Source organism: Heloderma suspectum, chromosome 3 (genome assembly GCF_057233095.1).
Source record: "Heloderma suspectum isolate Gila_16-S chromosome 3, 16-S_ref, whole genome shotgun sequence".
Classification (NCBI taxonomy): domain Eukaryota; kingdom Metazoa; phylum Chordata; class Lepidosauria; order Squamata; family Helodermatidae; genus Heloderma; species Heloderma suspectum.
The window spans coordinates 236,750,722-236,765,507 of NC_139460.1; the positions used below are offsets into that span (position 1 = coordinate 236,750,722).

The 14,786-nt window shown below is 50.7% G+C and overlaps 1 protein-coding gene across 4 annotated transcripts in view; it reads left to right on the plus strand.

Moving 5' to 3' along the window:
• The window catches only part of C3H10orf90 (chromosome 3 C10orf90 homolog), a 357,993-nt gene that overhangs the window by 338,982 nt on the left and 4,225 nt on the right, over window positions 1-14,786 (plus strand). For 3 of the 4 annotated variants that reach the window (XM_084841447.1, XM_084841445.1, XM_084841446.1), the window contains one exon: window positions 1,333-1,396. The exons of the other annotated variant lie outside the window; for it this stretch is intronic. In XM_084841447.1, coding sequence (XP_084697573.1) covers window positions 1,333-1,396 — 64 coding nt within the window. The remainder of the gene's footprint in view (window positions 1-1,332; window positions 1,397-14,786) is intronic. 4 annotated transcript variants of the gene reach the window in all.

Genomic DNA, 14,786 nt, shown 5'->3' on the forward strand with positions numbered 1-14,786 from the left:
CTAAATTGACCAGGACCACCCAGTAAGCTTTTTGGCCAATCCAACCAGTCAGCCCACATCCCTTATCAATTCCAACATCCTGTCCATTCACCTCTAAAACTGGGATGAGGGTTGTCTACATTTTGCCACAAAAGGGGTGCCCAAGTGAGGGGACTTGAACCATCCTGCACCATTACTTCTCTATGTGCCATAGCTGCAGGCACTTTTCTCCCATCCTGGCTCCAATACCAAAAGCGAGCTAAGAAAAGTGCTAGAAACGATGGAGTGAGAGGGACCTAAGGAAGGGGGTGGGTTTCAGCTCACTCACTTGCACACTGTTTTTGGTGTAAAGAAATAACAGACTCCCACCCTGCACCCCATTTTAGATATGAATGAGGCAGACACACCAATAAACAAACATGGTTGTCCCTGTTGCTTGTAGCTCAAGGATAGGGTACTGTTTTCCATAGGAAAGGTTCCAGGCTCAGTTCCCAACATCTCTAGGTAGGAAAGAGTTGTGTCTGAAACCCTGGAGTGTCACTGCCAGGGGTGGGCAGAAGGTAGATCCAGAACTACTGGTAGCCCTCTGGGCAATTTGCAGATTTGCAAGGGTTTCTGATTCCCAGTTGTTGAACAATAAATAAGCAACAATAATAAAAAGCCTTTCCTCCCCTCTAAATTAGGCTGCTGAAATGGAGAAGGCTTAGGGGGGAAACCAGGAGTGGGTTTTTGATAAAGAACTACAAGTTCAGACGTGATACAGAAAACAAATTCTTGGTCTGAGCCATGTGCTCAGGGGCACCCTGTCCCTTAATTCTACCAGGTGTCTTTCTGCTCTGAGCCGCTATTTTGCACCTGAGTCCAACTAGTAAACCTTGAGATTCTATAAAAAACAAAGTAGATGCCGTATGCCTGAAGTATGCCCACCACTGATGTAGACAATACTGGCTAAATGGACCAGTGGCCTGACTTGGTATAAAGTAGCTGCCTATATGCCTAATCTTTTCTTACAATATACAGTACTATTGTAAACTTGTGTCTGGTTTAGTATTATAAAAATGATGCCTGTAGGAACGACATCTCTATTTATGGGTTGGGGCCGGGGCAAGTGGGGCAGGAGCAAGTAGGAGGAACTACTGGAGCACTGTAGGCAAGTGCCTGGCATTCACAGAAGTGGCTGGAATGAGACTTTTGCACTAGCTGAGTGCAGAGTCGGAGAGGTTTCCAATTTTGCTCTGATGGTCTTGTTGTGTGTTAGAATGATTTCATATCCAAGAAGCAGATTAACTACTTGTACTATTGAAGCTTGTTAATATTGCCTGTGCAGTGTAACCTCTGTTTTCCAATTGCTAGATAACCTGTTCAAGCCAAAAGAACGGTTCATTTCAGAAAAGGAGATGCATATGCGATCAAAAAGGTAGGAAGCATCTTCTAGCCCTCCTTCCATCCTGATCTTGATCCATCTCCCTTCTACTTCCAACACTAAGTAATCCTGAGCCCTCAGATGGATGGGGTTGGCCCAATTTTTAATTATTTTATTGTATTGCTGCTCTAGGCCAAGTAAATCCCCCCCCACACACATTTTTATTGTATGCTGAGCAACATAACAGTAGCACAATAAATGACTGAGTGCTCTGGGATACAGTTTGCTTTTGTTTGTTTTTTCATTTTCAATGTCTGTCACTTCTACATGTCCTCCCTTTCCGAGAGGAGATGGGTTAAAGAAGAGCCAAACAACAAGGCTTGGGTTGAAAATTGGGCCATGTTTATTGAAAACATCTGCAAAAGGGTACCTAGAACAGGCAGCTGACTGTGCCAGCGACTAGCACCCAGCCTGAGGGGTGGCGTTGATCTCACTGTTGCAGAACACAGAGTCAGAGAGACCACGGAGTGAAGGAAAAAGAGTTTTTCTTTATTTAACACGCGGGCTTTATGGCTGGAATCACTTCCAAAGAGCCAAAAGCCCCGATCTACATCAGCAGATTTTTATAGATATTATGACACATATGCAAAATCTCTCCCGCCCCTTTCTGTGTGGGTTTGCAGTATTCAGCATTTCCTCTCTTAGCACCATTGTTTATAATACAAGAAATGGGTTATAGGGTAGCCATGATAAGCAGAAAACAGCAGAGAACATGATATACAATTCTATGACCTTAGCCTTTGTTGACAAGATAAGAAATTCCTGTGTCTTGTCAGCTTACAAATATATATTTCAGAGAGCAAGAGCTCAGCAAGAACATGAAGCATGAGACTGCATGAGGCTACTTAGTCTGACTTAGTCTGATATGGCTACTTTAGCTACTTTAAATGATATGGCTACTTTAGCTACCTTAGCTACTTAGTCTGATATGGCTACTACATTCCCCCCTTAAATGCATAATTTTATTACAATTATAGCATTTCTGTTAAGCGAATGCTCATAATAGTCTGCAAAGCACAATACAAAACTTTTTATAATAGACATATTACTTAACCTCCTGTTGGGCTATTAGAGCGTAGAGGATGGCAGTTTGACTAGCCGAGACATAAAAGACTGGTTAAACAGCGCATAAGACAAGGAATGCAAAGGCATAACAGTATCCCTATGAACAACACTGGTAGAATTCGGATGAACAATGCTTTAAGCCAGCTAAAATTTGGGAGCCAAGGGGTTAACCAATTTAGCTAATTGTTTTGTCCCATTGTTACGTTAGCTACTATATTATGCATGCAAATTATTGATTTGAACATCTACAGCATTACTATTATTAGTCAAATTAAATGATGGAGGAGAAAAAGATAAAAAAAACCTGTTTGCAGGTATATCTCTTGGCAAACAAAAATGCTTTACTCCAGTGATGTTAGCTAAGTGAAGCCAGTAATTATCAGCGAATCGCTGGGACAGATTTCCCTCTCTAGGGGCAGACCCCCCGTTTTCGCACCTTATTAAGGAACTATAATACAGCACCACTAACACTACAACATGCATATTTGATCTTCTTTGGGATCTGACCGTACGCTGGGCAGCTATTCACCTGGCTAGCTGCAGTAGGGTCTAGTCCCCTTCTTTAATTTTCCCCAGTTGCAGGTCTGACCGTACGCAGGGTGGACAGTCTCCCGGTGTGCCCACAGTAAGGTCTAGCCTGAGTCTTCTTACTGTTTCTTTAGAATGACTTTTAAAGGATTTTCAGCTACAGTCCACTTTCCCTTTTGCTTTTTTTTGACTCGTGTCCAATGTATTCAAGGTTTAACTCAAGCTACTTTTATAGCTGCGGGGGTGGAAAGTATGACAGTTTTTGGTCTTCTCTACTTGGGAGTTAAAGGGTTATTTTTTCCCACTTTAACTCATACTTCATCTCCTGGTTGGAAAGGATGAACTTCTGTGATGGGAATTGGGGCCTATTTTTTAAGACAAAACGACGCTGGGCTTGAAGAACTTTGCCCAGTGTTTGGACTTCTTGTTTAAGGCTAACGTTTGCTTGCTCTTGATGCCACTCCAGTGTCAATCATGAAGTCAATGTCACGGCCCCTCACAGTCAATGTCACGGCCCCTCTCAAGCTGTCTTCTTTCTCGCCCGTTTTGGCTCCTTTGGTTTTCTCCTTTGTGTATTTGATATATTTTATTTGGGCATTCATGCCACTAATGCCCATCTTGTCCACACTGGGCACACTGGTTTTTTCTTAAGAATCCTCTGCCTCTGCGGGGTCTTCTTCTATTTCCTTGTCCACGTCTTCTTGGGCCTCTGGGTCGAGGGGGGTATACTGGCGATAGGCATCTAAAAGACACTTCAAGTACGCTCTGCAGCCTCGGTGGCACCTTGCAGCACTTTAGACACTTTGGTCATATTAACTGACTTCTTCTTACCTGCCTTCATGGCTTCTAACAGCAGGGTTTGATACTGGGTGAGGCGCTCTAGCCCCGCTTGTGTTTTGGGATTCCAGCCGGGGGGGGGGGGGGGGTTACTTACAAGGAGACTTTATTGGGTAACTTACAGCACACAGGCATACCTAATGGTTGGATCAGACAGCTTTTCTGAACCACGAGCCATTGGGCTAAATGGGTTTTATACCATACATGTTACCCATGAGGTAGCACAACACTAGCAAGCATTTTCAGCATAGGCTAGAAGTGTTTGGTTCTCAGGCACAGCTTCCTGTAAACAAACTTCACTTCCCAGGCAAAGTGCTTGATAACACTTTTACTCATTAGTATGGGAAGAGAAATCTCTCTCTCTTTCTTTTGCTTTCTTTTTCTTGCTGATCTGCCTGTATTGCAGATCATGTTTCAAACTTTTTACATAAAACTCTCCTCTCTGTGCACCAGCCTTGTCTCTTCATTTGTCTTTTTTTCAAGTTAAACTCACTTACTTAAACCTTTCTGCCTTACACTAGTCCCAATGACGCACATTTGGGATAGGCTCTTCTTCTCTTTCTAGTTACATTTTCTTATTTTAAAGAACTATTACATTATTGTGGCTACTTTACCCCCAGGTAATAAGCTCTAGGCATAATCAGCTGCTTTTAATTCACCCTGGGGGCAACTATGGCCAAGCTTTTTCTCTACAAATGTTCCTTCTCTTTGCCTCTTGCCTTCTCTTTCTTCTTCCCACCCCCCTTTTTCTATCTGTCTGCCACTTTCTCTATTTCTCTGTCTTTTCTACTTGTCTCTGTCTTTCTCTACTTGTCTTTGTCTTTTCTCTTGTCATCCATTGGGAACCACACTCAGTATCATTTGGAGTTGCAACTAACACTAATCTGCAAATATCACATATATTTTATGATATCTAAGAAATCATAAAATATACACAACAAACTTTTTTTGCAATTTAACACAATGAATGGAAAACACTTTTTGCATGATAAGGCATGATGGAGCAGATCTAGCAATCATACTGCTCTTCTGGCTGCATGCTCAGGGCCCATCAGAATCAAGGGATGGGCATACTTACACACGCAAAGAGTTTTAGGTCACTATTTTTGCATTGGCAACTCTATGCTGCATGAGTTCTAGCAGAAGGAAATCTAAAAGTCAGATCAAACTTAGCCTGTTGTGCACTGAGCTGACTACAACACAGACACACAGTCTACAGCAATGAGAGTTCAAGTTTATGAAAAGCCTCACAGCACTGTGAAAAGGGGGGGGGGCTCTCGGGGCTATCTATCACTAGACAAGCTAGCCAGGGATTTATAATATCACACATACACCCCTCTTTTCTCCTCTTCCCCTTCAACTTGGTACACGAAAGCAAAGTGCCAAAACTCAGGATGCTGGGGGGTGATGGGCATCGCCTTATACTTGCATTTTTCAGGCAGCCATTAATCTTCAGGGAGGCGGTGGGGTGATTTGCAGGACTTCAAAGGCAAGCTTCTCAGTTTGTTTGTATTTGTAAATCCCAAGCTCAAAACAGGACAGGATGAGGTACAGGGCAGCTAAATTTTTGCTTTGACACGGGCAACAAATAACTCGGGTCAGGTTTCTTCGCTGGGGTCTCAAACAGGAAAACAGTCTTAATTTAAAGTTGTAACATCACTGACAGGGTCAGCCAGCCAGCTACACAGATTTCACTGTTTTTTTAAGACAGTTACTCTAATATCTTCTTTTTTTCTCAATCAGGTTGGGTCTCCCAGCTTACACAGTTTATTGCAGCTTTCAGGAGCATGATACTGGCGTGATTTTGGCTTGGCCAGGAACATGCTGTCTGGTTTCTCGGTCTCTTCAGCACACACACTCAGGCAGTCCAACACTGGACACTTAAATCAGTGAGATTTCTTCATTGCAGGGAATCCCACGGCAAAAGCTTAATGGTTACGCTCTTCAGAAATCATATAGCTGATGGTCTACAGGCTCTATGAAATTCCAGGACAGTTCAAAGCTAAACATGGTTACCTTGACAGAGATCTTCATCGTGGTCTTTCTACTTCATTCTGCCTTGGGACAGTCTTATGGCACACTTTCTACTCAAAGAGGGGTCTAGCCTGTGTTCTGGGGGCTGATTCTTCACCTTTATTCCATTTTGCGCCTTTATCTTCTGGGTCTTCATTTTCAGTTTCCATTTCTTAGGGATTTTATCTTAATTAGGCAAGGTGATGATGTTGCACAACTCAGAACATTGTGGGCAGTTCTCCTGCCCCCTCTCTCGGCGCACTAGGCTAACGGCTACTTCTTCGGCCTCACACTCCCACGCTTCGTTAAAAGCCAGGCTGTCCTGCAACATTTCTCTAATTAACAGCCTCAGATCTTGTTCTTTTTTTTCTCTCAGCTCGACCTTGAGCTTTTTGCTGTTTCTCTATTCTGAATCCTTTTTTAAAAAATCTTTTTCTTTTTTTTTTAAAACATACATCTCAAGGGGGTGCAAGTCTTGCTTCCCCCACCTCCCATAGCTTCCCACTTAAGATGAAGACGGACACAAAGAGGGAAGGGGATTGGTCAGCGAGTAAGGGGTCTCACTGACCGGCACAAGAGGAATTTTTACACCACGTACTTTGCTACTGGCCTGGGCACCCAGACGGTCAACGGTATGCAACAGAAACCGCAGTAGCCACTCACACAATCATCAATTTCACCACTTCATTCATATGTCCCTGCCACCCATTTTTCCACTAGAGCGAAGCAGTTTCCTCAGCGCCTTGCTGAGTATTAGTGCCTGCTCGGGGGAGTGATCAAGTCCCCCCTCCACCCGCAATCAGGTGGGTCACCTTTTGTATATGTATACTAACACTGACCTTCTTCATAAGGCGGGGCCCTCTTTTTTTCTGCCCAGTGGCCTTTCTCCTAAAGGCGGGGCCCTCTTTTTACTCCATATACTTGCCTTTCTCCTGAAGGCTTCCAATGTGGGTTTCAACTCAATTGCAGCTGCAGTATGGGCAGGGCTCAGGTTCCTTCCTCTGCTTCCCAAGGTTTTCTTGCCGCTCACAGCCGTTCAGGCAGGCTCGGCGCAGGCTTCTCCTGTTCACCCGACAAAAAGGTCGGTGGCGCCAAGAAAGGGAGGCGTGCGCCGAGCCCTCCCTCCCGGTGCGGCAATTAAGAGCAGGCAACTGCCACCTCTCTGTCTCAGCGCCTGCCACAATCCGAGTCACGGCACCATTTATGTTGCAGAACACAGAGTCAGAGAGACCACGGAGTGAAGGAAAAAGAGTTTTTCTTTATTTAACGCGTGGGCTTTATGGCTGGAATCACTTCCAAAGAGCCAAAAGCCCCGATTTACATCAGCAGATTGTTTTTATAGACATTATGACACATATGCAAAATCTCTCCCGCCCCTTTCTGTGTGGGTTTGCAGTATTCAGCATTTCCTCTCTTAGCACCATTGTTTATAATACAAGAAATGGGTTATAGGGTAGCCATGATAAGCAGAGAACAGCAGAGAACAGCAGAGAACATGATATACAGTTCTATGACCTTAGCCTTTGTTGACAAGATAAGAAATTCCTGTGTCTCGTCAGCTTACAAACATATATTTCAGAGAGCAAGAGCTCAGCAAGAACATGAAGCATGAGACTGCATGAGGCTACTTAGTCTGACTTAGTCTGATATGGCTACTTTAGCTACTTTAAATGATATGGCTACTTTAGCTACCTTAGCTACTTAGTCTGATATGGCTACTACATCGCCACCCTTCCGGAGTTCCCCTTCTGGGGGAGGTAGACCCTCCCCTGTCTCCCCCTCCCGGTGCTGCACAACACCTGGGTGAGTGAGGAGGGTTGGTCTCCCAGGCAACCCTTATCCCCCCGCCGAGCCGCACAACCTGTTCGGGGGGCCTCAGGCATCACTTGTCACCATAAGGTGCCTCTGCATGCACACCATCCCTAATCTCTTTCTGCTTTTGCCCATCCTAGCCGCAACCAGGAATAACAAGCCTATTGCTTGTAAAACTCAATGGTGAACTGTCAGAGTGACAACACAGGGGTCCCTCCCTAGACCCGTGGCATTCCAGAAAAAACCCATAAGGCCCTGATGGGGCATATCCCATCGACTTGCGCTTGGCCATGGGCCACTCTCGTGCCCTTGCCGTACCAATCAATCTTTGACCTCCGAATGCGTAGCTGGATTACATTGGGACAGCCCTGTACATCGGAGTATCTCAAAGCCCTCCCAGACAAGTCAGGCTTGGAGGCCCAAACCAACCCTGAAATCTTAAGGGCCCTGAAGAAGGCCGTTAAGGCTGCTGCGTGGAACTAGGGATGTACGAAAGTCACTTACCTGTAACAAAATTTGATTCGCAGTGGGGGGGAGGCGCTCCATCCCTCCACCCCCGAATCCTGGCCGGCCGGGCCGCAAATGGTGGCGGCCATAGCTGCCGCCGTTTGCGTCCCTGCAGTCAGCCGTGATAGGCTACGTAAATGTTTACGTAGCCTATCACGGCTGAGTAAAAAAACCAAAACCAAAACCGCACGTACGCAAATGGTGGCGCCCATGGGCGCCGCCATTTGCATTCCTTATTTTGGCACGTCTAGTCTACGTAAACATTTACGTAGACTACGGCGAAAATAAGGGGAACGCAAATAGCGTAGTCTACGTAAATGTTTACGTAGACTAGACATGCCAAAATAAGGAACGCAAATGGTGGCGCCCATGGGCACCGCCATTTGCATACGCACGGTGTTTTTTTTTATTCAGCCGTGATAGGTATTTTTTAAAAATCTAGCCATGATAGGCTACGTAAATCTTTACGTAGCCTATCACATTTTGTTGTTGTTGTTGTTTTACTGGAAATGGCGGTGGCGGCAGCCGGTCGAAAGACTGGCCGCCGCTGCCGCCGCACTGCCGCTGAACTGCAGCCGCCGCCGCCAGGAGGATTCGCCCAAGGTAAGTCCCGTCCCGGGGGGGGGGGCGGGGGGGCAGACCGTTTCGCCACCAATTTCGGGGGGCCGAATGCGCTGGCATTCGGCCTCTCCGAGATTCGTGGCGAAATTCTCTGACATCCCTACGTGGAACAGGGAAACGTCATACTGGGAAGCGCAAATGGAGGGCCATAATCTCCAGAGCCCAAGAAGAGTATCCAGAGAGGGAGGACGCCTAGAATCTGCTAAAGCAGGTGACATCCATGCCCCAACCCTACATTGCATGCGTAACTCTGAAATCTGACATGGAGTCAGTAACTCCCATCATTTTGGCCTAGAAGGCTAAAACGGCCAGCTTGCCACTTATGTTCCTGCAGATAGCCCCTTGTTCCTTAAAGCGATGCAAAATTGCAGCAAATGATCTATAGGTAAGGGCCATGAATCCTGTAACTGAATTTCGCTCCTAAGGCGCAGAACCCCCTACCTGCTCTGTCGTAGGCAGCTCCAGTACTGGGAGCTATGGAATTCAGGATGGCATGCTCGGCTTTGGTACGCTGATCTCCCATAGTACTGTAAGGATGGGATCTGGTAACGGACGCACCCACGGGGCTAAGGCCCAGAACCTGTTGATCTGATTTTGTGACAAAGCATTGGCAATTGGGTTTGCCAAACCCGGCACCTGGCGGGCCCAGAACCAGATGTTGTGATGAGGACACACGAGCGTGATGCTCTGACCAGCGACATGACGCTCCAATTTCTGGAGGACAGGGAATTAATAACGTACACAGTGGCCATGTTTTTGTACCAAAAGAGGGCTACCGAATTGGCTATGAGGTCAGCCCAAATGTACACAGCTAGGTAAATAGGGAAGAACTCTAGAAAGGTGAGGTCCTGACAAATTCCGGCAGCAACCCGACTTTCAGGCCACTGCCCAAGGCACCACTGAACCTGCCATATGATTCCAAAACCCAGGGTACCGGCGGCACCCGAGTGAATCTGCAGGTTGGCTTTGAGGAGCAGGAGACACCATTAAAGTCCTGCAAAATTGAAGCCATACCCTCAGATCCATGCACACAGCAGAAGTGACCCTGGTTCGATGGTGCAGCAGCTGCAGTCCCTGCCTTGCCCAACAGAGCTGGCGCAGGAAGGCACGGCCAGGGGCCACTACCCTGCATGGAAAATTTAAAATGCCCTACAACTTCCTGCAGGGCCCCCAAGGGAGACCTTAGGAAGATGTAAAACCAGCTGGAGCTGTGCCCGAAGAACCAGAAATTTGTCCTGAGGGAGGCAAGAACATTGCTTAAGGGTATCTAACTCAATTCCCAGGAATGTTAACATAGCAGACGGGCCCTCTGTCTTTTCTTGAGCCAAAGGGACACCAAGGTCAAAGGAAAGGGAAACAAATGCTTGAATTAAGTCAGAACATTGACTACTGTCTTTGGATTCTATGTAGCACATACCCATCAGGGACCCGTGGCTGGGATCTGGACCCTGGCAACCGCCTCATTGAAAGAGGTGTATCGCATAGGGATGGCGGAGAATTTCTCCCCGAAACTTCGGGGGGCCGAGCGCCAACGTGTTCGGCCCCCCGAACAAGTTTCGGGGAGAAATTCTCCACCCCCCCTGCCCCCCGCACCCCCCCGGGACGGGACTTACCTTTGCCGAATGGCCCTCCTGGCGGCGGGTCCGGCGGGCGGTTCGGCGGGTGTTCGTCCGGGGCGGGAGCGGCAGCTGGTCTTTTGACCGGCTGCTGCCCCCGCCATTCCAATAAAAAAAAAAAACGCCCCCGTGATAGGCTACGTGATGATTAACGTAGCCTATCACGGCTAGATGTGCAAAGTCAGCCGTGATAGGCTACGTAAATCGTCACGTAGCCTATCATGGGTGACTTAAAAAAAAAAAAAAAGCGCGTACGGATAATGGCGGCCCCCATAGGGAGCCGCCATTCCCATTCCTTATTTGGTCGCTGTAGTCTACGTAACGTAGACTACAGCGACCAAATAAGGAACGCGAATGGCGGCTCCTTATGGGGGCCGCCATTTGCGTACGCGCTTTTTTTTTTTAAGTCACCCGTGATAGGCTACGTGACGATTAATGTAGCCTATCACGGCTGACTTTGCAGATCTAGCCGTGATAGGCTACGTTAATCGTCACGTAGCCTATCACGGGGGCGTTTTTTTTTTTTTTAACTTTGGAGTTCGCGCCGGGCGAGGCGAGGCGCCTTCTCCCCGGCCTGAATTTCGGCCGGGCGAGGCAGGAAGCCTCCCCCCCGGCCTGAACTTCATGGGGGGAGCAGCGAAGCGCCTCCCCCCCACCACGAACAAGCTTCGAGGACAGGTAAGTGACTTTCGTCCACCCCTAGTATCGCACTAAGTACAGATAATCAGGGATCTCATCATTAACAGACTGGCCTTTGGGGAAGAGAGGTTATGAATTAGCCTAAACTCCCCGGAGGATTTCTTGGGCACTATTCTGAGAGAGGAAATTCTTAGATTAGGTATCGGGGGTGTGGAAAAGGGGGCTATAACCCGTCCTGCCAGTACTTCGTTGTTGATTTTCTCGCGAACCTGTCGATGCATGGCAAGGACGGATTTTTGATTGCAAGCCAAGTATCTGGAGATGCTGATCCAGGAAAGGGTCCTAAAACCTAGCGTGAAGGCATGTTCCAAGTAGAACATGTTCTCCCGGTCGGGGTAGCATCTTAAAAGCCAGAGGAGCGGCACCATCCTAACCAGGCTGGGGCTCTCTAGGAGGGGGCTGTAGTCCACCACCGGGCTTTCTACTGCCTTGGCCTTCCCTAGGGGGACCCCGCCATCCCCGGGCTCTTGGACAAGAGGTGCATGGGTGCTGTCCACTACAAAAGGAGCACTCATGGCGGAAACGGCACGGGTTCCAGGAGTATGCACCCTCGGAGCTGTACTCCCAGCACAGCCAGCGATGCTGAACCACTGCACCCACAATAGGTCGAGGGCCAATGCGGGAGACAGCTTGGTAAGGATGTGGCCACTGTCAGATCTGTCACCAAAACCCGGCCAGGAAGGAGTCATAAATTGGAGCCAAATGTCCTGGGCCTTCAGGTCCCAGTACATAGAAGGGTAAATAGCAGCCCTTCTGCGGAAAGCCTTGTCATAGGCCAGCCACGCACCTCCTCAGGTGAAAGCCAACAGGAGAAGAAGTCACCCCGGTGGGCATTGCTCCTCTCCCCGGATTAGTGTAAGGATCTAATATTGCCACCTGACTGAGCGGGCGGGGGCAAGGGGTCCTGAGTTAATCTGGCAGGGCCCTGCCAGACGCTAGTGGAAGTGGAGTTAAGCGGCTGGGGCTACTGTGGAGATGTGACTGACGGAGCTGCAGGCAGCCCGAGCGTCATAAAGGGGGATGTGAGGGAGGTGTCTCCTGCATTGACGGGTGGGGCGGGCATGGTGCCGGGCCCCACCAAGGAAGGGGAACCCCCCAAAAGATGAAACGAACTGGGACCCAACAGAAGCCGACTGAGCCACACCAACCATGGAGGCTGGGGTGTTTGGGATATTGGGAGGATCAGCCACCCTAGGGAGGTAAGCCTAGGATGACGGAGAATTCCGCCATGGATTCCAGTGAAGCCGGATTCTACAGAATCCGGCCGTGCGGAATCTGTGGTGGAACGGCCTCCTTCCCCCCGCCCCCCCCCGCGGAATCCCCCGGGGAATCCCCTGGGACAGCACTTACCTGGGGCGGCGGCGGCAACTCCAGCAGCGCAGCAGCGGATTCGGCGGGGGCGGGGGCCGGGGCGGCGGGGTGGCGGCATCAGCAGCGCGGCAGCGGATTCGGCGGCGGATTCGGCGGCGCCACCAGATGCGGTGGCGGGTGCGGCAGGGTGGTGGCAGCGGCGGGGCGGCGGCAGCGGTGGCAGGTGTGGCGGCGGCAGCGGTGGCAGCAAGTGTGGCGGCGGGTGCGGCAGTGGGTGCGGCAGTGGTGGCGGCGGCTGGTCTCCTGGCCAGCCGCGGCTGGGCACAGCGTACGCAAATGGTGGCGGCTACGGTGGCCGCCATTCGTGTTCACTATTTTTCGCTGTTCTAGCCTACGTAAATAGCGAGTGCAAATGGCGGCCGCCGTAGCCGCCGCCATTTGCGTACGCGTTTTTTTTTACTTTGCCGTGATAGGCTACATAAATATTTACCTAACCTATCACGGTTAAGTACAGGGACGCCAACGGCCGCGGCTACGGCCGCCGCCATTTGCGTCCCTGCTGCCCAGCGGCTGGATGTCCAGCTGCGGGTGGAGCCAGCCGGCAGCTCCGCAGAATCCCTGCGGAGCAGAGCCGGCCAGGCAGGACTCCGGGGGGAGGGACGGAGCACCTCTCCCCCATCGAGGATTCTGGGGGGAGGGATGGAGCGCCTCCCCCCCACCGTGAAGCAGATCCGTGAAACGGTAAGTGACTTTCATACATCCCTAGGTAATCCAAGGCAACCAAGCCCCAGGGCCCTGAAGGTCTCCCGCCTGGCCACGTAAAGTGCGGTGTGGTCGTCTCACCCATATCCAGGGTGCTGCTGACAGAGATGCCTCAGGAGGGTGGACTGCCTCCGGGGTGGTGTGCCACCCAGGTGAGCCTGCGAAGACGAGGTGCAGGCCTCAGTGGCGTCCAGGCACGCTGAAATGGAAAGCAACAGTGAATGTTGCGTCTGCCACCGCAGCCTCTTGGGCTGGGCCGCCGTGGCTTTGCTAGGCCCGGCTGAAGGAGGGGGGTGATCCCAGAAGTGCGTTCTGCTGCTTCCAGAAGTGAGAGAATTGAAGTAAAGACTGGGCCCACATCATCCCCTGACCCGGAATTGTGCCTAAGTTGTGGCCTTTTGTGGGGGGTTGTGGAGCTTTACCCTTCCCTTTACCACCCCCCTGACCCTTCTCTGGGGGCATGATGGCTTGAGAGAAAGGGGGAGGGGTGCTCAAAATAGCCACAGGATGGAACCTGCTCAAATGAAGGTGGACGCAGGGCCCCTAGATTGTAAGAGGCTGCCTTGACAGCTCGAAGACTGGAGGCAAGGCCTCAGAGGCCCACCAGCCATCAAGGCAATTGCCCTCCCCTGCAAAAACCGCAAACCTGAGGGCCGAAGGCCTGGAAGAGCTGGCCAAGGGAAGGCCTGGATGGAGGCAGGAGAGAGCCCGGATCGGGGCCAGCTCAGCGGTTGCCGTGTAGCGGGGCAATGTGAGTGGCACGCAGCTCGCCAACCTGGCAATCCCTCGCTGCCAGCGACAACCAGGGCTAACTGGAGGTGGCCACCGCGTGCACCACAGCCAGAGGGTGAGGAGCCAGCAGCCGCATCCACCGTGGCCCGAGGGCGAGCAGCAGACACGAAGAGAGGGTGCAGGACGCCACGAGCTCCAGCCTCGCCAACGAGGAGGGACGAGCTGGCCACTGCACCTGCTGCAGCGCGAGAGCAAATGGCGGTGGGGAGGGAGAAGAAGGGGCGCAGGATGCGTGCGCTGCCCGGCGTGGTCGCCCCCCCCCCGAGGTGGCCGCAAGCCCCAGCCGCCGCCGACCAAGGGGACTAGCTGGAGCCGGCCGCTGCGCCTTCCGCCGCGCAAGACCAAGCGGCGGCGGGGAGGGAGGACAAGGGGCACAGGATGCATGCACTGCCTGGGGCGAGCACCGCCGCCCCTGAAGCCCTGGGGCGATGACTCTCTCTGAAGGGGGAGTGGGAGGGAGCCGTGAGAGCGAGGGAGCTTGGCTGGGGAGGGGCGCAGAGTTTAAGAGGGCTCTGCCAGCCCCTCCCCCGCCTGGTGGCACCACTAGGGGGAACCCAGTGGCATCCATCCACGTCTTCTCTCCCCACCTGCCCACAACGGCCCCCCCTTCTGCCAGACAAGCTGGGGCTGGGGTTAGGGCATTTGTCCTGACCAGCTGGTGGACATCAGAGCACACTCAATTGTGTTTCCTTGGAATGACTGGGGCATCACCTGGACAACTGGCTGCTAAGATGCCTTTATGCACTTCCTGCAGAAATGCAAGCCGTGGCTCACTCTCTGAGACATGTGCAGAGTTGGGGCAGGTGCCCTGGGAATCTTTT